The sequence below is a fragment of the Aethalodelphis obliquidens genome, unplaced genomic scaffold (genome assembly GCF_003676395.1).
Source record: "Aethalodelphis obliquidens isolate GAN/ISIS:26980383/991018 unplaced genomic scaffold, ASM367639v1 scaffold107, whole genome shotgun sequence".
Taxonomy (NCBI): Eukaryota; Metazoa; Chordata; class Mammalia; order Artiodactyla; family Delphinidae; genus Aethalodelphis; species Aethalodelphis obliquidens.
The window spans coordinates 2,129,898-2,153,174 of record NW_020838051.1 but is presented as its reverse complement, the minus strand read 5'-3'; the positions used below and the strand labels follow the sequence as shown (position 1 = coordinate 2,153,174).

The window sequence follows — 23,277 nt, the reverse complement described above, 5'->3', positions numbered from 1 at the left end:
TCCTTAAAAAATAATTTTCTTTCCTTTTGAAAAATTGTAAGATCTTATGATTAATATAATTTCTAAGGGGATCATTAATATGCTAGATCTTACCTTACGCATATTTATGATACTGAAGATGCCCTGGGTTCAAAAATATTAAAATGTCACTTTACTAAAAAATCAACATATGGGTATTTTAATGAATAATTTAACAATTTTGCTAAAAAGATCTTTTCTGTACAAAAAAGTAAAAGAGGCATTTTGCCAAATATACATTTACTTAATAAAATGTTTTCAATAAAGCAATAATTGTTTTTTAAAAACCAAAAGACCAAAGAGAGCAAAGTTTAAACTATTTAAATCTTCACATCACTGAAATTCAGAATGACAAATGTCAGGCCTTATCTCTGTTAACAGATGCAAAGACCATTAGAGTTAGTAAAAATACATGACGCAGACATTTGCATTACGTAAAAACTGAGATTGAAGTCTAGTATTAAAACTGAGAATGGACTATAGTTAAAATGAATCATACTCCTAACCAACTATGTCAAAAGGACAAGATCCTTAATTTTCAGCTTTCCTCGATTATACAGGGAAAACTCCAGAATTCTGCTTTCACACCTTACAGTGTTCCCACATCTTACACTTTTTTCAGTGCCATTAAAATTCTTAGGCTATGTTTTGTTCATGCAAACATGTTAGAATTTTCACAGCTCTGTAACAACTTCTAAACCACCCAAGCAGGCCCACAGGGTTAACTACATGCTTCCTGTACATGAGGGTCCTCTCCCTACTCTAGTAGCTTGGACTGAGAAGCAAGCAGACCCGGGTTCCAGTCTGGACAGTGCCACTTAACCTGGGATAAGACTCCTAACTCTTCTGAGCCTGTTTTCTTACCTACAAAACAGAGATAACCTGCAGACTCTACCTATGTGTAGAGCACTCAGTGCAAGGCCTGGCATATAAGTGTAAGGTGTTCAGATAAGTAGAATCACTGCCTCTAAGGAACTGGGTGAGGAAATCTGGAAAGTCTTGGTCTCTTGGGTGATGATCCTGTCCCAGAGTCAGTACAAAAGTTAAGACAGTCTGTTTTCAGCTGGGGAGAAAATCCAGTAGACGACTAGAGGAAAAGATACCGCAGAAGAATAAACCCAAAGATTTCGACACAGCTAGAGGGCATGATTCGGGTCCCTGGAATCAGTGGGGGCTATTCCTTAGGGAGAGGCAGAATGGCCCCTTACAAAGCCATTGCTCAGATCTGATCGTTACTACCAAAGGAAGAATTAAAATCTCTAAAGGTTTCTTCACGAAGCTTTGTTCAATCACTTTTTATTTTCCTGAGGCCAGGGAAAGGATTCTGACAAAGAGATGCTATACTTAAGTTATCTTCATCAGCCATTCCACAGAATAGTTAAGTAGGAAGGTTCACTTAACACTAAACTGTACAGAACATTTCTAAAGGCTAAGGATCCAGGAGAGGGTTAAATAAGTGAGAAAGGCTGTTTAATGTATGCATATTTAGAGTTTCTAGAGCACAACTTACTCCCTGAACTTGTAGAGCAGCGCTGTGCAACAGAAATATAATCTGAGCCACAAATGTGAGCCAAAGATGTAATTTTTACACTTTTTAGTGGCCATAGTTTAAAAAGCAAAAAGGTGAAACTGACTTTAATAATGTATTTTAGCCCAATATATCCAAAATAGCATTTCAACATATAATCAATATAAAAGTTAGTAATGAGGTAATTTATATCCTTTTTGTCATCTTAACCTTTGAAATCTCAAATCAGACTTGTCACATTTCAAGTATTCAAAAGCCACAAGCAGTGATTGTATTGAACAGCATGGTTCTAGAGATACACTACTTTTTTAATAAGAAAGAATAATCTTTTAATTTTGACATTTTAGCTAGTTTTAATTCCAATAAATTGAATGGAAGGGCTCCAAATTTTTTTTTAAAGGGAGGGAAATTTTATGAATCTAAAAGGAACCTAATGCAGAGTAGTGTGAATAAAGTCCTTGATGATTTTAGTCATAGGATTGGGCTACTTAGCCTCCTAATACAAAAAAGAATGGCAAATTCTAAGTTTGATCAGAGTTGCTAAGTGGTTTTCCAAGACTTTCTCTGGCATTACAACAATATTTTCCTGTAATTGTTCCTGAAAATACACGATGCTAAAAAGTAGGTGTGTTAACAGGAAATATAAGGAAGAGAAGAACTAAGTTAACACCAACACAAGGAAATAATCTGATAAATCCAGAATGTGGGGACACACTAGGACAATTGGTAATCTGATCTTTCTTAAAAAAAAAAGTGGGGGGCTGTGTTAGATTCTTTAAGAAAGATTAAACAGACATGATAACCAAAAGCAATGTGTAAACCATGACTGGATTCTAGGGCATTTGGGGGACAACTCTGAATATGAACTAGCTGTTAGATGTTATCAGGGTCTTATTGTTAATTTTCCTGGGTGGAATGGTATTGAACCTGGGTAGGAAAAAGTTCTTATTCTTACGAGAGGCATGCTAATAAGTATTAAGGGACGAGATGTCATGATGTTTTCAACTTATTTTCAAACGTTCAGCAAAGGAAAAAAAATCTACATAAAGAAAATATGGTAAAATGTTAACAGTTCTTGAATCTAGGTGATAGCTATATAGGTATTCATTATACTATTCTTTCAACTTTTTGTATGTTTGAGCATCCTCATCATAAACGAGAAAAAGGAGAGACAATTTCAGATTTAAAGAGGGACGTAATAACAAATGTGCTGTATGAACCTCGATTCAATCTTTAAGAAACAGCTTAAAAAAGACATTTTTGGGAAAACTGAGAAAATCAGAAAATGAAATGGATATTACAGATATTAAGAGATGACTGTTAATTTCAATAATGGTATTATGGTTATGTAGAATTTCCTCACTCTTGGGAGATAAGATGCTTGCTGAAGTAGTTAAGGAGGAAACATCACATCTACAACTTTCTTTGAAATGGTTTAGCAAAAAACAAAAATTTAACATAAAGGCACACACTCTCCTCTCTATCTAAAAACAGGGTGGCAAAATGACAACAACTATTAACCTACAAGATATGTTTATGGGTGATCATTCTACTGTTCCTTCAGCTTTTTTGTATGTTTACAAAGTCTAATAGTTTTTAAAAATTGAAAGCTAAAAAGTGCATATTAACATTCCATTTTTCTAAATTTCAGCAAATAGGATAAAACCACAAATCAAAACTGCCTACACTTTTCCCCATGTAGATCCTCATACTAAAAAAGGACCAGCACAGATGTACTATGTCTTTATTTCTGTGCCCTTTCTGGTTCCATGCATATATAATGGTTTTAAAATGGCCTTGTTTGAGACCTGCAGAGTGCTGAGTACAGGAAAAATAGATGGGCCCTATTTTCAAGGAGCTCAAAACAGTATGGTGTAAAATAGTCCAAATTCTTATTTCCCAACCAAATTTTCCATTCTAGTTTCTGAAGTTTAATTTCTAGAGATAAGTTCTCAAATCTGCTTAGTGTTTTACAACACATTCCTTTGATAAACATTATCTCTCACACACTGCTAAGACAAGAATCACCAACTACCTTCCCTTCCATTTACCTTACCAGTATCACAAATAAAACTGGAAGATTTATATTATAAAAAACAGAAAGATTTCTCTGTAGCCAGGGCCTTATTAAGTTTTTGTAAGAAATTAATTCAAGAAGGAAGCCTTAACAACATTTTTATTCTGATGAGATTCCCAATACCTGGCCAATAAGTAATAACCACATCCTACGCTATATATGCAAACAGAACCATCAGAAGGTACAAGTGGTGTTTTATATGATTTACAAAACTGGGAGTTCCCTGGCGGTCCAGTGGTTAGGACTCCATGCTTCGATCCCTGGTCGGGGGAATTAAGATCCCACAAGCCGCGCAGTGCGGCCAAAAAAAACAAAAAATGAAAGAAAGAAAGAAGATGATGAAAAAAAAAAAAAACTACAAAATTACCTGATGGTATTAACTTCCAGCCACTGTCACTATTGACCACCCTGAACTGATAGTTGGAATATAAAAAGGCTCTGCAGCTCAGCACTTAATCATTTACTGCTATCAATTACCCATCATAATGTCCTACAAGAGGGAAAATTTTATTCTCTATTTCATGAGCACTTCCATCTAGACTGAAGTTGAGGGGGGTTTGTTTGCTTTAATAGTGGGAAAGCATTTCCATCTAACATGTAAAGACAAAACAGGATTCCCCAGGAAAAGAGAGCAATAAAAACAATAGTAAGGAAAAAAATCAAAACATCAGAGAAAAATGATTTACATTGTTGATGTGGGCTGATTATCACTGAACAAAAAATAATTAAGAAATGTATTCTTTAGTTTCAATTATTTGTCATATCAGTACATTCTGAGAATAAAGATAAAATCCTACAAAACTGAGTTATCTAGTAAAAGTTTAAGTTAATGATATTTCACAGCATTTCAGAGGGGAAAAAAAAAGACATGCCAGGCTGCTGAGTGTTATTCGAAGGCGCAAATTTGTTTATTTTTCAAATGGTGTAAACAACCCTCCTTTGCAAATATTATATTTTTATCACCAGGTCTGGTAACTAAAGCTGAGGAACCACCTAACATGAAGGGTGTCGACCAAAGCTTTAAGTGTGCTTTCTAGAAAGAAGAAAAGATGCAAGAGGTAAACAGAGCGCCAGAGGTAACCATGTGATTAGAAACCAATTAAGTTAAGCAATTACTGAAACTGCTTTCTCTCCTTTGGGCAAGAGAGCATCACAACTGAGACTCTGATATAAAAATGAAAAATGCTTACATGCAAAAAGGCCAAGGCTGTTTTGGAGAAAGACAATTTTAAGACAGCAGAACTATTACATGGTAAAATGCACACAGGGATATTTAATCAATGTAGATAGAGGATCTATAGTCTACTTGTTTAGAAATGCCAAAACAACGATTTTAGACAAACATATGTTTTCAAGATTAAATTTAGTTAGTATTCACAGTGAAGGGGGCTGGGGGAGACGGACGGGGAGGCGCAGAACTAGGCAAGAGTAGGGAAGAAAATCAGTGCCAGGGCCTACTGGTTTTCAAGAGCTATTTTATGTTTCCTCACTACATTTTAGAGGAATACGAAATTGTGTTAATACTTATCATTCAGAACTACAAAACTCCTCTCAACTCTAATTTCAGCATGATTCACTTAAATTCATTTTTGAAAAGAGAGCTAGACGGACCCAGTTCAAATTTAATTACTCTGTGAAAAGAAAGAGAAGCTAAAGCAAACTTATAATATTTGGGGTTAAATAATTATGCTTCAACTTTAAAAGTACTTTCAAAATGAAACTATTCTACCACCTACCTGGTCCATCTTTCACCCACAAAATGTGTTTTAAAAAACCTAAATACACAAGCTACAACAAATTAGACTTCTTACACATAACTATTCTTAAAAACTATTTATTCTTTCTGGCTCCTGACCAAGCCTGAGAATCTTATCTATAAAGACATACTGCCTTATTAGCTAAACGATGAGTCCTGTCTATTGCTTTCAAATGCACCAACCTTCTCAAAAACACTGGATGGGGTCATCAAACAAAACCTGATGTTCTGAATGATGGTATCGGTATGTCTCCAGCGTCTTCTATCATGCCGCAGCCAAGACTGCACAGCCTCGTACAGCTCTATCTCTGGGAACCTGCTCAGATGATCATTATCCAAGTAAGACATGAGCTTCTCAAAGCTCAGATAAGACAGGAAGTCAGGCCTGGACATGAGTGGTACGAAGTTGTCTAGCAGAAAGGCGTCCAACTTCTCCCTGACTCCCTCGATGTTTACACCGAAATCATCTAAGAGTCTCATTATTTCTGCACAGTTTTCTAAGCAGATTTTTGCTAATAGAAAAGAGCAGCAGAACTTCACCACTTCTATAAGTTGAACATACATGGCAGCCTGAAGAATCTCATGAACAGTACTCATACTCAGTTCTATAGTTCCATAGTACATAAACTGAAGGACGTGGCTGAAACCGGTAGCAGTTAGACCTTTTAAATGAATTTTGTCCTGATCTCGCTCCCTCATATCTGCGGTAAACATAATTCTGAAGTAATCACTCTGGGTGGCCAAGAGTGCTTTATGGGCCTGGAACTGATGATCTTCAATAACCAGAGTGACATCAAGAAGCAATCCCTCCTCATACAGTGCTCTGAACCCAGCAGAGACACTGGTGTCATGGATGGAGGAACAGAATCCTTCCACGTCCCCTGCCATGAATCACCTGGAAAAAAAGTAATCAAAGAAAACTGTGTTAATCATTTCCATGCATTCTGAAGACATTATTAACTTAGAGCTTAAAAAGTTTTTATAATTATCTCAATTCCACTGCCTAAGTCCTACATGTACAAACCCTTTGGGAGAAAACAACTTAAAGGTTTGTGGGCTAATTTTTTGGCTTCCCTACCTGGGGGAAAAAAATCTATTAAATATCTATTCAACAATGGTAAATTGTTAACTTACAAATATATGCCTATCCCAGTGATTTTACACTGTTTACCAAATATATTTAAACATGTCCCCAAATTATCAACCAAAAAGGATTTCTCAGCTAAATACTAAATCATGAGAAAAAGAGATAAGAAATTAAACCAAAAAGTACACTGTTGACCTTGAAAACTCCTAGAAACTTACCCAAAGGAAATAATCAGATACATATGCCAACCTGCACCCACAAGGTTTTTCTTTCTAACCTTATTTATAATAAAAAACTGGAAAGTATTCAAAAGCCCAACAATAGAAATAAATACAGTACAGTCCTACAATAGATTACTATAACAACTAAAAATGATGGCAGCAATCTACCTATTCTGAGAAATAATATTTACTAGGTATTGTTGTTATGTGGGAAAAAAAGCAGGCAACTGCAGTATACTCAGTATATTTTCAAAAATTAAATATACATATATATATATATATATGTTTAGATGAGAAAAAGTCTGGAGGAATATATACCAAAATGATGTCCCTGGGGTAGTGGGACTTCAGGAAACTTTGAGGTTTATCTTTTCCTTCTTACTTACCTCATTAACCTTATTTTTAAAAACAATGACCATGTATTGTTTATATATTTAAAACATAAATACATAATTTTTAAAGGAAATTAAGCCGCATTTTTGCATATCAGAGAAACGAAGCCAAAGAGTGGGATTATAATTAGATCTCTTAAGCAGAATAAACTAATTCAGCTTACTAGACTGTTTATGAAGCAAAGTAATTTTCTTTCCACACAAGCCCCCCAGGCCAACTATCTATCCTCTCCTCAACTCTCATCCTCACACAGCTCCAAGCTTCCTCCACAATGACACATCATCCCATCCACGAATTCCCTCCCAACCCTTTCCACTGTGCCCTGTGGAACCTTGCTTCAGTGTAAACAAACTCCCCTACAGGCTCATGCAGGTCACAGAGAGTTTTCTCGGCTTTCTGATTTAAAAACAAAACAAGAAAAACAACCCTCTTCTATGTTCTTTTTAGAACAAAATGCTCTTCTATAGCTTACGACCTACCTTCTAATAAGCCTTCTCTTGGCTTTCTACTGTCCTTTTTCTAAAATATGGCAGAGGGGATTCCTGAAAGGCATATACCGCACCGCTATATCTAATGTAATGCCTGGCACACAGAGGTGCTCTTCTTTTGGTTAACAAAGGGGAAGCCACTGGTAATAGAGTGGTGAGGCTGCCAGGATGGCCTCCCTGAAGGAGGAGGTAGAGCAGGTGCCAGCAGTGACTGTGGTACCAGCGGCTTCACTGTAGGGCTCGTGGTCCACCCAAACACTCAACCAGAGAAAGGAAAGAAGGTCTAAGCTGGAGAAGGACAGAGGTAAAGTTTGGAGATGACAGACCAAATGAAAAGAGAGGAGATTAAGCCAGAGACTGGGAAGCCGACAGTTAAAGATTTCAGGTATGGATCAGTTCCTGATTGTGGCAAGGCCCAGCAGCTTTGAGAATAAGGTGTGGTTTTTTTTTTTTTTTTTTTTTTTTTTTTGGCGGTACGCGGGCCTCTCACTGTTGTGGCCTCTCCCGTTGAGGAGCACAGGCTCCAGACTCGCAGGCTCAGCGGCCATGGCTCACGGGCCCAGCCGCTCCGCGGCACGTGGGATTCTCCCAGACCGGGGCACAAACCCGTGTCTCCTGCATCGGCAGGCGGACTCTCAACCACTGCGCCACCAGGGAAGCCTGAGAATAAGGTTTTAAAATGGAGCAAGGGGGGGGAGGTTATAAGAGTTTAGGTGGTCAGGGAACTTTGCCTCTCAGTTTTTGGATGAGTGGTCTTATGTGAACATTGAAGAGGTGGAGAAAATGACTGTGGTACCAATGACTGTGGTACCTCTTAGCCAGGTACCACAGTCATCAGTGAATATGGAGGGGAGAGAGAGAGATCAGGATATGTGTATATGATAAGTAACAAGGAGCAATAGAAGGTGGATTTTTATCTAAGAAAGCTATCCCTTAAACACTGGTGTTCCCCAGGATTCTATTGTTGCACCTTTTCTCCTCTCATCTAAACACTGTATTTCCTTCAACGATCACATCTAAACCCATGGTTTCTACTACTACCTACCTTTATCAGTACCTTCACCATCACTGTCCCAATCTCTATCCTTACACTAGTACTATACATAGCAAATCTCCTGTTAGATACCTCTGGGTGCCCCACAGGGATCTCAAAATTGTGTCTAAACAATCATAACTCTACTCTCTCCCCAATCAGTTTTCTTTTGTATTCCCCATCTTATCAAGAGGCATTCTAGGTGCCTCTTTCTCCCCCTTTGTCCTTAACTTACCTGTAAGTTTTATTGATTATCCCACATAACATGTTCACTTACCTAACACAGCAAAGTATGCACAAGATGAAATTAATATCATAATTTTTATCAGCACTCCATTAATCCAAAAGCTATATACTTTCATTTTGGAAAGGTAGAACACAAAAGCGCTGTCTATAATTTGGAAAACAGATATAAAATATTTTAGACACTGTAATCAATGCTTGGCAGAACTACTTTACTAACACATTCAAGACTAAAGTAAGCTATCAGATTTTATTTCCTGAATTATTTTTAAAGGTAAAATGAATGAACTTAGAATTTTCCAAGTGATATAAGGCACATGTACACAAATGCATACTGCGAACAAAAGGAACATATCGGAATAATCAAATATTCTGGCCAGTAGAAGGCTATCAATATCACACTAATTATCAATTTTCAAAATAATTAGAATAAAAAACAAATTAAACTAGGTGAATATTTTGATATTTCATTATCTTTCTCAGGATAATTAGGGACACCAACTATCACTCTGACTCATCAAGATTTATTGGTCACAGTTAATGTGGATTTAACAGTAGAAGGTTGGGCATGAGCATTCATATACTTGAGAGGAAACTGCTTTGTTTCATTAATCTGTTATTTTGACAGTGCCTAAAATACCATACATTTCACTTCTTTTCAAAGTAACCCTCTCTATTCAACAGTTATCACTATGTGATATGGTCTCAAACAGCTAATATTCACCTTTCGGACAAAGATTCCATCTAAAGGAAAGATTTTGTGTGTGTGTGTGTGTGTGTGGTATGCGGGTCTCGCACTGTTGTGGCCTCTCCCGTTGCGGAGCACAGGCTCCGGACGCGCAGGCTCAGGGGCCACGGCTCACGGGCCCAGCCACTCCGCGGCATGTGGGATCTTCCCGGACCGGGGCACAAACCCATGTCCCCTGCATCGGCAGGCGGACTCTCAACCACTGCGCCACCAGAGAAGCCCTAAAGGAAAGATTTTAAAGGAGATACTATGCTTTCTCAAAAAAAGTAACCTAGGTTCCAGATACTTAATATGGTGGTAACATCATAGGGCAAAGAAGCCAGGGGGGTGGGTGGGGGGAATGAGGAGGATTGATAAGCTGTGAGGCAAAAGACCCTAAAGATGTAAGGAGAGCACCCACTCTCCTCTGGGCACCCAGCCCACCAAGTGGGATTCCTAGCAGACAGGCATCTACCCTGTGATCTTGTCCTGTTACATATGGTCAGACTGGGGTGGGAAATATGAATCAAGATGAACGCTCCTGTGTCAAGAATTTAGAAAGAAGAGGAGAGAAAGAGAAAAAGAGACGTGCACCGACTATGTATGACTGGAACTAGAACATGTCAAGGAGCAGCTGTGGGCACCAACTTCTGCCTGCCATGTGGGCTGAGTATCAGAGAAAGCCAGTCAACTGAGAAAGAAGAGGAAAGCCAAGACAAGAGGACAGGGAGTGCTCCCTAACTCCTTCATTTTTCCACTTCCTAGGCCCAGCTCTATTCCTACCCATGGGTGCTGAGAGAAATCTTTACATGCTCAGAATAGATCCCCCCCCTTACTACCTCAGGTGGGTTTTTCCTACATATAACCAAGGTCCCTAACTAATACAGTTTTAGAGCAGAAATAGCTATACTTTGAGTAAGTTACTCAAACTTTCCTGGCCTTATCTCTGCACCTATAAAATAAAAGCATTCAACACGATGATCTCTAAAAATTTTTAGTAATAAAACTCTTATTTATTCTACTTTTTATATGATTTTACAGATGTGTAAAGCACGTGTAAAGATATGCACAGTAAATCAACTATAGCTATTTTTTAAGTCTTAGCAATGCATTTCTGAAGTTTATCTGATCTAAAGTTCTTCTAAAACTAATTTGTAATAGCTGGGAAATTTGCAGTAATTTTTTTCTACATGAAAAAGCTTGGTGCATCTATCAATAAGACAGCTTTAGAGAAGCAGCAGTATCTTACACTTTTATAGGAAGCATGTATGTAAGTAGAAAATGATACTCAGTGATTAACTGACCAACATGATATAGTCTCTAAATGGTAGTGAGTTACGAGTACAGGACTCCAGACCTGGAGTCTCTTAATTCTGGAGAAACCCTTCTCCTTAGCAACAGCACTTCAAATCCCAGCTCATTTTCTCAGTCAAGTCTCTTAGGACACAGGCCAACTCTAACTTGAGAGATGAAGATACTAATGTCCACAGGTGAAATTTTTCTTCAAAGTCATACAACTAGTTAGAAATAGAGTTAAGACTAGATTTGCAAGAAGCACAAAATAGTGTGGTTAGGAAGAGCAAAATCTTTGAAATCAGAGCACTTTTAATACTTACCATTGGTGTGACCTGGAGAAATTTAACTTCCTGACCTCAGTTTCCATCCATATATTAGGAATAATCATCATCTATTATTACTGAGTTGGGGTGATGATCAAATAAACTGACGTAAGTTACATGTCTAGCCCAGAGGGAGGCACCCCAGCAGAGGTCAATCAATGCTGCCTTCCCTGTCCAGCTCTTACCTAATGCTCCTCATCACCCACAGAACCACAGGAACTTAACACCCTTCAAACTTCCCTCTACAGACGCCATACCTCCCTAAGGTTTATCACAATGCAAGTTTATAAGAGATCAGGAGATGTACTGGTAGTCAAAACACTGGACCTCATTTGCAATGGCATTGTTTTCCATTTTTTCTCTTCACACAAGTATAATTTTCTAGCTTTTCTGGGCTCCTTAGGCTTTTCTGCCCTAACAAGAGTAACTACTCTTTGTATCTGTGCTGTTCAATATGAAAGCCACTACCCATGGGGCTTTTGAACACCTGAAATATGGTTAGACCAAACTGAGATGTGCTTTAAGTGTAAAATGAACACCAGATTTTGAAGACTTAGAAAAAAAAAAAGTAAAATATCTCATTATACAAATGTTTAATACTGATTACATGTTGAAGTAATATTTTGGATATACTGAGTAAATAAAACATTAAAATTAATCTCACCTGTTTTTTACTTTTTAAAGCTGCTGCTATGAGAAAAATTTAAATTACATATTGTGGCTTGCATTATATTCTGTCAGACAGCACAGATCTATAACATAAATGTTTAAGGTGTCAAACAACCAAACTTACAAATGAACATGTGAAACAAAACCAACTTGTTCACAATCCATACCCTGGAAGCTATAAAGGAAAGAAAAAAAAGTGAGATTTAGATTAAAATAAAACAAAAATAACACGAAACACACATGTAAGCAAATAAAATAAATAACAAGAAAAAGGTAAGTGTAAGAAGAATACAAAAAGAAAAATATACAAAATCTTAAGTGTAAGATAGAGAATTATAGGAATTTAAGGAATAAATTAATAATTACAAGAACTAATCACTGTAAAAGTAAACAAAAATAACTATAAATCAGTGAGGGCTGGAGAAAAATAATCTGCTAAGGGGCTCTGAGAAAAGATATTTACTGACATACAAAATGTTCAATGTACAAAAATTATGTATCCTAACTTTTCAAAACACATCATCAGGTTAAGAGAAATCATGGTTTATAAACCTGTATATCCTTGGTCTTCTACACTTCTGTATTCTACACCTGGCCTTCAGAATTTCAAACGGTAGGGTTTTTCAAAAGATGAACCAACTTAAACTAAATGATAAGGCATACTGATACTACGAGGAAAGAAAATACTGGAGTTTGTCCTGTTCCATAAACTTGGCACTGACTATAGAAAAAAGAAAGCCTCACATTTTCTATGCATCAGCATGACTGGTATAGCATTTCTCAAAGTGTGGTCCAGGTATAACTGGGACCTTAGTCCCCTAAGAGAACTTCGCGAGATCAAAACAATTTTCATAATAATTATTTTATTTTATTTATTTATTTTTTTGGCCGTACGCGGGCCTCTCACTGTTGTGGCCTCTCCCGTTGCAGAGCACAGGCTCAGGACGCGCAGGCTCAGCGGCCACGGCTCACGGGCCCAGCTGCTCCGTGGCATGTGGGATATTCCCGGACCGGGGCACGAACCCACGTCCCCTGCATCGGCAGGCGGACTCTCAACCACTGCGCCACCAGGGAAGCTCATAATAATAATTTTAAAAGCGATTTTTCTTTTTTACTTTCATTCTCTCAGTGTTTTCCAGATACTACATGTGATATGAATGCAGAAGCCAATAAGAAGCCTATTGTCTTTTATTAAGCCAGACATTAAAGAGATTTGCAAAAATGTAAAACGATGCCATTCTTCTCACCAAGTTTTTTGTTGTTTTAGAAAATATTTATTTTTCATTAAAAATGTTATTTAGATTAACAGGTAATGGGTTTTTTTAGAATGAATTACAAATAAGTATTTTTTTAAACTTCCCAATTTTAATTATTAACATGTAATGTGTTTTTAGAATGAATTACAAGTATTTTTTTAAACTTCCCAATTTTAATTTCTAATATGGTCAGTATAAATAGACACAACCCACATAAATAAAAGCTCTTTGAGATCCCAGTAATTTTTAAGAGTATAATGATGTTCTGAGACCAAAAAGTTTAAGTACCACTGACTGCACAAGAGATAAATAACAACACACACATACACAAAGCAACCTCTTCCTACCTCTGCCCTGGAAGACCATTACTGCTATTTGTATCACAGAAATTTCTAACAGTTCAAACTCTCTAGTGACCAGTAAAGAAAGAAGTCTGGTGGGGGTAAAACTGCACAGGAAATTAAAAGCAAAGAAATTAAATGCTTCCTTTTCAGTTAGAAGGCTGTCATTCTGATTGGAAGGCAAAATTCTGGGCAATTAAGTAGAAGATATTTCAAAATTAACTAACCTCCATGTTTATGCCATAAGCAATAATTTAATGCTTTCACATTCCTCCTACAGCTGCTTGAAAATTCATACTAAACCCTAATTTATTCAGTACAAAGCTAGATTCTCAGGTTGATATACATATCTCCAATGAAAACTGTGAATTATTTCATACTACCTTCATCCTCAAACTGTTAGCCTACCAATGTTAATGCCTATGCAGAAAATGCCATACTTGCATACTAAAAAGAAAATGCAAAGCTTACTAAGGATAAAAATAGAATTAATTCCTGAATCGTAAAATTCTCACAATTTCTGTAACCTGTGAAGTAAAACTTTTATTCAACAATCTCAAAGCAACCAACTTCTCAATCTAAAAGGAAAGAAATTCCCAAAACAGACTAACTTTATTAGCAGTCATTTTACCCTGAGATATACTACTTAAATTGAGAAACAACTAAGTCTAATACTAGAGGAAAGGCTGCATAAGTTAACTAATTTGTTTAGTACTGGAAATTCTTTCTTGTCCATCAAAATGTTTTTATAACTCAGTACCAAACTGCAAATGACCATTAACTAAGCTTTTAGAAAGGCTCTGGGTCCTCCAGCCTCCCGGTTGGCACCTAATATCTAAATTACTTCACTTTTCAGGTATGTTTAGCATTTAGTCATCCTATAATAAAAGAAACCTTATAAGAAAAAGCCACTCCTGTTTCAATGCTATTTTTTCATCAGAAGATTTTAATTTAATGCTCCTCTGCTTATTCCTCACTACAAGTAAAAGTAGTCCAAGAGTGATGTCATGGAAAACAGCTTCCCTAGCCTTTAGAGACTGGATCCAGTGAGAATTCTAGGAAAAGCCTCTATTGGGGAATAAAACCCCAAATCTTCTACTAAGTTACTTCCTAACATGAAATCATCAATACTATAATGTTAACACCTTAGTTTTACATAAGAAATAAACAACTAAACTGAACCTTTTGGAAAGTCCTGATGTTATGATACAGATTTCCTGCAAATCTTAAAATGATGCAGAATCATTAACTAAATTCAATGACCTTATCAGAGACAAAGAATACATCTTCTATCAGTTTTTATCTGCTTCAATGATTCAGCCAGATGAGTTTTAAAGGTCTTATATTAAAAACAAAAAGTCTGAGGAAATATCTTGCCACTTGCCTCTTTGCTGTTTCTTGAAAAACAGCCACACACCCGCCTTAAGACCTCTGAACCTGCCATTCCCTCTGCCTGGACCACTAATCCCAATATACATGGCTCCCTTCAGGTCTTTACTCCAGTGTCTTATCTCAGTGAGGCCTTCCCCAAACCCCCTCTTTAAAATCGAAAACCACCCCCCCCCCCCCCCCCACAGAATATCCTCCTGTTCTTTTCCTGCTTTATTTTTCTCCATAGTATATTAAATGGAGATATAGGCTATTTTCTTCAGTTTACTTTTTTGTTGTTTTCTTTTTGTTTTGTTTTGTTTTGTTTCGTTGACTGTTGTATCCCCAGAACCTTTCTAGGAACAGTGCTTGGCACATAATAAGTGCTTAATAAATATTTGTGGGATGAATAAATAAATTTAACCCTCGCAACCCTCCATGTTCTGTAACCATCCCTGATTTGGAGATGAAAAAAAAATCAAAGCTCAGAGACGTTAAGTAACTTGCCCAAGGCTATGATTCTTCATAAGCTGGGGTCAGTCTGATTTCAGAGCCTTCGAGTTTAACCACTATCCTGCAATGCTTCACCAATAACTGCCTTTCATTTCTCTTCAATAAAAAAGCCCACAACAGCTACAGCATTCCAATTCAGAGGAAATATATGCTAATAAATTAATCCGACCCTTCAGAAGCTATAGATTCATTCTCTTCACAGTTAATGTTATTCACTCTGAAAACGTTTAAAATAGGAAAGGGCAAGTTTCAGAACAGGCCAGCTACATCATTTTTGGGGCCCAGGGAAAAATGAAAATGTGGGGCCCCTCGCTCAAAAGCAGGAAAAAAGTGTCCTTAAAGGTAGTAAAGTACAAAGCTTTCTCCTTTCTTCTGAGGTCTCTCTTGACATGTCATGGTGTTTTTTTATTTGCTCTTTAATGCATTCTAAGTAAAGAAAAATAAAAATTTACATTATTACCATGAATTTCACCATTCACCTTTATATTGTACAATGCCAGTTTTACGCGCAGATTATTAAACCACGTTTGGGGTCCTTCTGGACACCCATGAAGCCACGCCAGCCCTGGTTCCAAGGTTTTAGCCCCAGGTAACCCAAATCAAGGCAGAGAGAAGGCCAAACCTTGAAATTCCCAATGAAGCACTGATTTGACAAAATTTTATCTTCAGGACAAGCGATAAGTCCAATGTATAAAAGCTAGCACATTAAAATAGGCTCTTCCTTTTGCTAATTTAATCCTGCCCGCCTTATATTATTCTGCTTTAAAAAAAAAAGCATATTCGGAAAGACAACTGGTATTGTATTATAAATTTAATAAAACATTTCAGAAAAAAACTCAGAAAACCATTTGTTGGCTAAAAATAACAATATACTAAAAAAAAAAGCTTCTCTTTCACTTTTTGTGGACCATTTTAAAAAGCCATACATTTTTGATGTGCCAAATAAAAATGATTTCATACTGATCTGTTACACATATGTATCATAAATTCTGACAAATAAGTCCAATTTTCAAACCACAAATATTTATGGCTTATATATCCTAGTATCCCCCCCAAGTTAATCGGCAATAAAAAGTGCAAATTAACATCCTTTACCACTGAAAAACTGGTTCTAAGCACCTACTAAGTGTTGTGATGATTAAAAAAGGGAATTAAATTACATAAATATGAAATTAAGTGTCCCAAAACTGAAATTTTCTATACATTTCTAGATTAAGTGCAGAAATCTGAATGCATTTACAAGCTCTCCAAAAACAATTTTCAAATTAGTAGAGATATTCAGGCATCTTGTTTCCTAGATATGAAAATCAGGCATTAAAATTAGGGTATATATCTTAAAAGCATTTCCTAAATTACAATTTAATCAGATTACCAAATGAAAATGTAAATTCAAAATATAGAAAAGACTAAACAAATGCAAGGTGCTTAATATTCCAAGTAAGAAAAAGGGCATAAGCGGCCTAGAAAAATGAAAAGCAAAGCACTACAGTAACGTTAAATTTGAATTAAAGAATACCGTTATTTAAATAAGCAGTTAGCATTTCGTAGGAAGAAGGCCAAGCAACGTGACTATTATATATCTAGTCGATTCACAGCACTGCTTCGCTATCCCGCACTTATTCCTTATACTTATAATATAGAAATAAAGAGGCAGCAACAGTTAGCCACTACAACATTCACCACTCTGGCAAAGGTTACTTTAAAAATTGCCTTGCATTTTTACAACACTTTACAGCTACAAATTATTTTCACATATATGACCTCATACAGTCCTCACTACCCTGTGATGTGGCTATAACTGACTAGATTTCATAGATAAGAAACCGAGGTTCGGTAAGCGATTTTCTCGGAGTCACCCAGTCGAACCCAGACCTTCTGATTCCGCGTTTTATGCCTCGCATTTCGCATAGTTCTATTTCAGGCACACACAGAATTTTTAAAGGGAAGAAACGGGTTAGGGAGAAAATAGTCATGGTACCTGCAGCTGTGTGCTGCAAAAAATGGCTGAATTATGCTTCTTCCTTTTTTTTTTTTTCTCCTTGAAAAAAATTAAATTTCAAACAATTTAAGTAAACTCAAAGACAAATTAGATCCCGGCGTCAACCAAATGTGTGATTCGGGTCGGTGCAGAAAGGGCTACCGAATCCGTGCCTAGCGCGGGGCCGCGGACGAAGCCCGGGCTCCCGCAGGCCGGAGGGCCAGGGGCGGCTACGCACCTCGGGGGTCCGTCCAGCCTCTAGTGGACGGCAGTCTGCATCAGGAAGAAGCGGGCCGGACGGTGGGCGGTCGGGCGCCGGGACGGCACTCAGCTGGCTCCTCGAACGTCTACAAGGGGCCGCTCCGGGGCCGGGCCGGGGCGCTCCGGCGGGGGGCGAGTCTGCGCGCCTGCGGCCCCCACGAAACCAGTCCTGGGAAAGAAGACAGCGCTGAGACGCGATTCGAGACAGTCGGGATCTGCGCGAGGCGGAGCGGCGTCGGGGCCGGGCCCGGCCTTGCCAACGCCAGGGGCCTCGCAGCGCCCGGCGGGGGTCGGCGGTAGGGCCGACTCGGGGCCTCGGGCGGAGGGGCTGGGGGGTCGCGGGCAGCAGCAGAGGTGCAGGCACTGGCGACGTCGACGACGGCGGCTCTGGGCTTCTGCTCCGAAGCGCGCCGAGCCTCAGGATCACCCACGCCGGGGGTGGAGGAAGGCGGGAAAGGGGCGGGAAAGGGGCGGAGCGTGCGGGGCCACGAGCCAGGGGCCGCTCCGGGCCGCGCGCCCCCTGCGGGCCACGGGAGCCGCCCGGGGCCCGCCCAGGGAGGCGGGGCCAGCCGGCATGGGGTTCCGTCCGCCGTCGTCGCAAAGCGGAAGCCTGCCACGCGGGTAGGGAGGTCGTGGGGTGGGAAGTCGAGAGTTGGAACGGAGGCCTGGGAGGCGCCCTCGGCCCCCACCGGCGCCTCGAGGGGGCCCGCGCGCGGGGAGCGGCCCGGAGGGTGTTTACCTTCCCCCTGGTCGAGCGCCAATGCCGCCATCTTTCAGCCAGCGCGCGTCACTTCCGGCGCCTCGGGAGCGGGAGCGGGTGTGGGAGCGGGGTGGGGGCAGGGCTGTCCCACGCCCACGGGGCCCCACGTTCTGCAGGCCACGCCAGCGGGCCTCACCGAGGGAAGAAGGCGGCCCGACGCTGCCGCCGCGGGCCTGGCCCGACGTGGCTTCCCGCGCGGCTTCGCCGTCGGGGCTGGGAACTCGGCATTGCTGGTCCCCTCGCCTCGGTCCCACTTCGTTTGCACGAGCGGTGGGCTCGAGCCAGTGGGGTGCGCCCACCCTCGACAAGTTGAGGGTTAGGAAACCCGGGAAATGTCATTTTGCATCTTACACACGGTAGGGGTGGGGGAATGAGGGACGACGTGGAGGGAGCTTTGCGGTATGTACCTGTGTTACAAACGTGACTACGTCTACGCCGCATAATATTGTTTTAAAGGCAACTTGCATGGGATTGTTGCATCATACCTCCACTTGGCTAGTTGCACAAGTTACGCGTTTCAGAAATACATTTCCCAGAGGTGAGAAAATTCATAGAAAACGGCATGCCTGCACCGCACAGAAATGCCGGATCTAAAAACGCTGTTCTGTTTCTATTTGCGTCAAAATAAGATAGCAAGAACGAACATTCAGAGGGCAGTGATTTTGGGGGTTGTTGTTCGCTTTTGACAAATCGGTTCTAGAGTTGTAGCTAATGCTTTTCACATACCGCCTTTTCTTGATTTAAGAATTTAAAACTACATTACAAGACTGTTTTGTAAATTTATTGTTGTGAAATCTCTCTGTGGGAAAAGTGTAGATGACAGAAAAACACAGTTGGAGGCCACTGGTTCTACAACTAACCTTAAATTAAGTCATCCATTGCCCATTTCTGATCCTAAACTGAGAGATTTCTCCTACCCCCACCCCCTGCCACCATTTTCTCTCTACACCAATATCCCGAAGATATTGGGAGATGTATGGCTAAAAACGATCATTAATCTCTTTCTAGCAAACTTGAATATGTCATGTTTCCCAAGGGGCCAAAATAGCACACTGTGTACCGTTTTGCTGAAGTAGACTACTCCATGGGAAAAAATAGTGAATCACTTTAATCTTTTGAAAATAGGGAAATACGTGTCCCTTTTATGATTTAAACTATAAAACAAGCTTTAAAAAACTGTAAGCCATAAATAACTTTTTAAAAAATAAATTTATTTTTGGCTGCGTTGGGTCTTCATTGCTGTGCGCGGGCTTTCTCTAGTTGCGGCGAGTGGGGGCTACTCTTTGTTGCAGTGCGCGGGATTCTCATTGCTGTGGCTTCTCTTGTTGTGAAGCACAGGCTCCAGTAGTTGTGGCTCGCGGGCTCTAGAGCGCAGGCCCAGTAGTTGTGGCGCATTGGCTTAGTTGCTCCGCGGCATGTGGGATCTTCCTGGACCAGGGCTTGAACCCGTGTCCCCTGCTTAGGCAGGCGGATTCTTAACCACTGCGCCACCAGGGAAGCCCTCTGTAATGTTTTAAAGTTATTTTATAAAATATAAAATGCATATTTTATTATGCATTTTCTTTCCTCGAAAACTTTTGCCAAGCACTCTGTAGCTCTTCAGGGTTTTTTTCTAAGCCCCTCAGGGTACACCGGTATCCCCCAAATCAGTACAAACTTCTGCGGGTCCACACCAAGACTTGTACACTGACACATTCCAACAGGATGGTGGCTGTTGTCCTAGGCCTTATTTCCGGGTCCCTATCCCAGATGGAACCTTCAAAATGCAATCAGGATCCCCTGTTTGATCCCAAACTTTTCCAGCCTTGAAAGTTTGTTGTTTTAACAGCCAAACAGAATATTATGTTGCATGACTAATAAAAAATCGGTGTCTTCATGAATGTTGGAGGAATCCTGGTTAATGTTTACACATCTTAGGCATCGTTGGTCACCTGTCACTTGGAATGGCTCTTCTTAGCTTCTCTCCTGTTATTACCTCTGGCCTTCTGGTCTTTCACCACCTCTCCATATTTCTCCAACTCTCTCTCTGCACTTTGTGACTCAAACTTAATTCTCCCCCCACTTCCCTAGCAAAGCAAAAACCTAAAGCCATCACAAGGAAACTGCAATCTCTTTAAACAGGTCATGGCTTCTAGAGATCCTTACACAGGGATGTTCTTTCTGGTCATCTCTAAGTCAGATCTGTACTATTTGGTGGGAACCCATTCTTAAAAATATCAATTGTTTCTCCCATCTTCTCACTTCCCCAGTCTCATGAGCCCCCAGACCAATCCCCTGGGCCCAGCTAGGAGAACACGAAATTCCTAAACATCCAAAAGGGATGTGGACACAAAAACAAACAAGCAAAGGCCCTTCACGAGGCACTCCCCCCATGAAACAGGTGTGTCTGAAATATTTTCATTTGTGTTATTTCACCAATGTGCGGAGCTACCTCAAGGAAAATGAACTGATAACATGCCTTTATGGTCAAGGGGACTCAACACTATAATTCTTCCAGGAACCAAATGCTTCTTCATATTTCACTTCCATCCTTAAAGCCCTAGCAAACAATTCTCTGCCTGCAGTTGTTAGAGTAACTGCTTTGCACCTGGGGCCAGCCAACAAGGATTCAAAAACACTCAGCTTTGGTTTCAGAGGCCCTAACACTCTGACACATTTAGACAACATGGGGTGGTGTGTGACCTACCACAAGTGGGGTGATGTAATCTGGGCTTGAGCGTGTCAAGCAAGGTTACTTGGAGGCAGTGATTGCTAAGTTCAGTCCAAAGGGAAGGAGGAAAGGGAAAAAGAGTAAAGGATACTCACAGGGCAGTGCCTTCCAATCCTGGAAGAGGCAGCGAGGCACCTTTATTTAGAGAACCGCTGAAAATTTATATAGGGTTACAATAGGACCCGAAGGGCAGAGAGAAAAGAAGCAAAAATCAGGAAGGCTGGCATGTATAGACCTTGGCAGACAGGGCTTCTCCCCTCTTGTGTTGCCTCTCACCCCATGCTCTTTCCACTGTATTATGTTATTTTACAGATTAACATATTCAGTGATCTTCACACTTGCATTTGTTTTACTCCTAGTTAATTCAATACATTGTTCACTTATAATCTACTATACTAATTTATTTATGCCATAAGTATTTATGAGTACCTACTATGTACCAAGTCCTGTTCTAAGCACTGTGGATCTATCAGTGACCAAAACATATAAAAATCCTTGCCTTCTTATAGACTGTGTACGTCCGGCAATAAACAAAATAAATAAGCAAATTATATGGTCTCTCTTAGAATGTGACCATATGGGAAATAATAGAGCAGGATAAAGAGATTACGAGTGTCAAGGGGGAGAGGTGTTCCAGTTTTAACTGGGATGATAGGGTAGTCATTTTAGCCTTTTTTTTTTTTTTTTGGCCACACTGCGTGGCATGCAGGATCTTAGTTCCCTTACCAGGGATTGAATCCACGCCCCTGCAGTGGAAGGGCGGAGTCTTAACCATTGGACCACCAGGGAAGTCCCTTTTTTTTTTTCTTCTGTTATTTTACCTTGACTTGAAGGAGATGGGGGACCAGACTGTGTAAAGCCTTTTTGGCCATTATAAGGTCTTTGGCCTTTGAGAAATTAGGAACCTTTGGAAGGTTTTGAGAAGAGGAGTAATATGATTAACACTCAGGCTGCTGTGTAGAACAGAATTTAGGCATAATGTAATATACAACATGATGACTATAGATAACACTGGTGTATGGTATATTTGAAATTTACTCAAAGAGTGGATCCTAAAAGTTCGCACCACAAGGAAAAAAGCATTTTTTCTTTTTTTTTCCCCCCTTGTATCTGTATGAGATGATGGATGTTAACTAGACTAATTGTGGTGATCGTTTCATAATATATGTAAGTCAGGTCATTATGCTGTACACCTTAAACTTACACAGTGCTGTATGTCAGTTACATCTCAATAGAACTGAAAGGGGAAAAATACACTGGAAGATAATACACACAAAAAAATAAAATGAGCAGTTAAAAAAAAGAATTAGGCAGACAAGTGTGGAAGCAGGGAGATGGGTAAGGAGACAGACTTTTCCAACGATGGAGTGGAATGGGGGCCACAGTGGAGGCGGTGAGAACTGGCCAGAGTCTGCAAATATTCTTGAAGGTAGAACCAACAGAATTTCCTGGATGTAGGGATAAAGGAAAGAAAGGTAGCAAAGAAGGATGGAATTTTCATTTCCTGAGATCTGGAAGACTTCAAGAAGGAGTGGGTTTGAAGGGAATGGGGGAAAAAGGAAAAGGTGCAAGGAGTAGAACCTGGGGCGTGCCAAGGGTAGGGAGCCATCCCAGAGAACATCAGAAACTGGTCTAGGAGACTAGAGTGTGGTACACTACAAGCTGGGGAGACACGTACTGTAAGTTGCTGAACATCCACCGTCAATAAAAGATACGGTGAATGTCGCCATTTTTTTTTTTTTTTTTTTTTTGCGGTACGCGGGTCTCTCACCGCTGTGGCCTCTCCCACTGCGGAGCACAGGCTCCGGACGCGCAGGCTCAGCGGCCATGGCTCACAGCCGTTCCACGGCATGTGGGATCTTCCCGGACCGGGGCACGAACCCGCGTCCCCTGCATCGGCAGGCACACCCCCAACCACTGAGCCACCAGGGAAGCCCGAATGTCGCCATTTTTAAAAATTAATTTTTATTGGAGTGTAGTCGATTTACAATGTTGTGTTAGGGAATTCCCTGGCGTGGAATGTGGTTAGCACTCTGTGCTTTCACTGCAAAGGGCCGAGGTTTGATCCCTGGTCGGGGAACTAAGACCCTGCAAGCCGCGAGGCACGGCCAAAAACCGAACAAACAAAAAATACAATGTTGTGTTAGTTTCTGCTGTACAGCAAATTGAATCAATTATACATATATACACTCTTTTTTAGATTCTTTTCCCATATAGGTCATTACAGAGTA

General features: G+C 40.0%; 1 protein-coding gene across 5 annotated transcripts in view; it reads right to left on the bottom strand.

Annotated features, from left to right (window-relative positions):
* KLHL15 (kelch like family member 15) overlaps positions 1–17,896 on the bottom strand; it is a 32,072-nt gene extending 14,176 nt beyond the window's left edge. The window contains exons 1-4 of one of the 5 annotated variants that reach the window (XM_027096715.1): positions 17,554–17,896; positions 11,984–12,034; positions 8,879–8,992; positions 5,563–6,274 (exon numbers count right to left, since the gene is read on the bottom strand). In XM_027096715.1, the coding sequence (XP_026952516.1) occupies positions 5,563–6,267 (705 nt within the window). In that variant the 5' untranslated portion in view covers positions 6,268–6,274; positions 8,879–8,992; positions 11,984–12,034; positions 17,554–17,896. Of the gene's footprint in view, positions 1–5,562; positions 8,101–8,878; positions 9,697–11,983; positions 12,035–17,553 lie in introns of those variants that run through there. The other 4 variants (XM_027096714.1, XM_027096712.1, XM_027096713.1 and 1 more) reach the window with 4 other exon arrangements.
* Between the last annotated feature and the right edge of the window lie 5,381 nt (positions 17,897–23,277).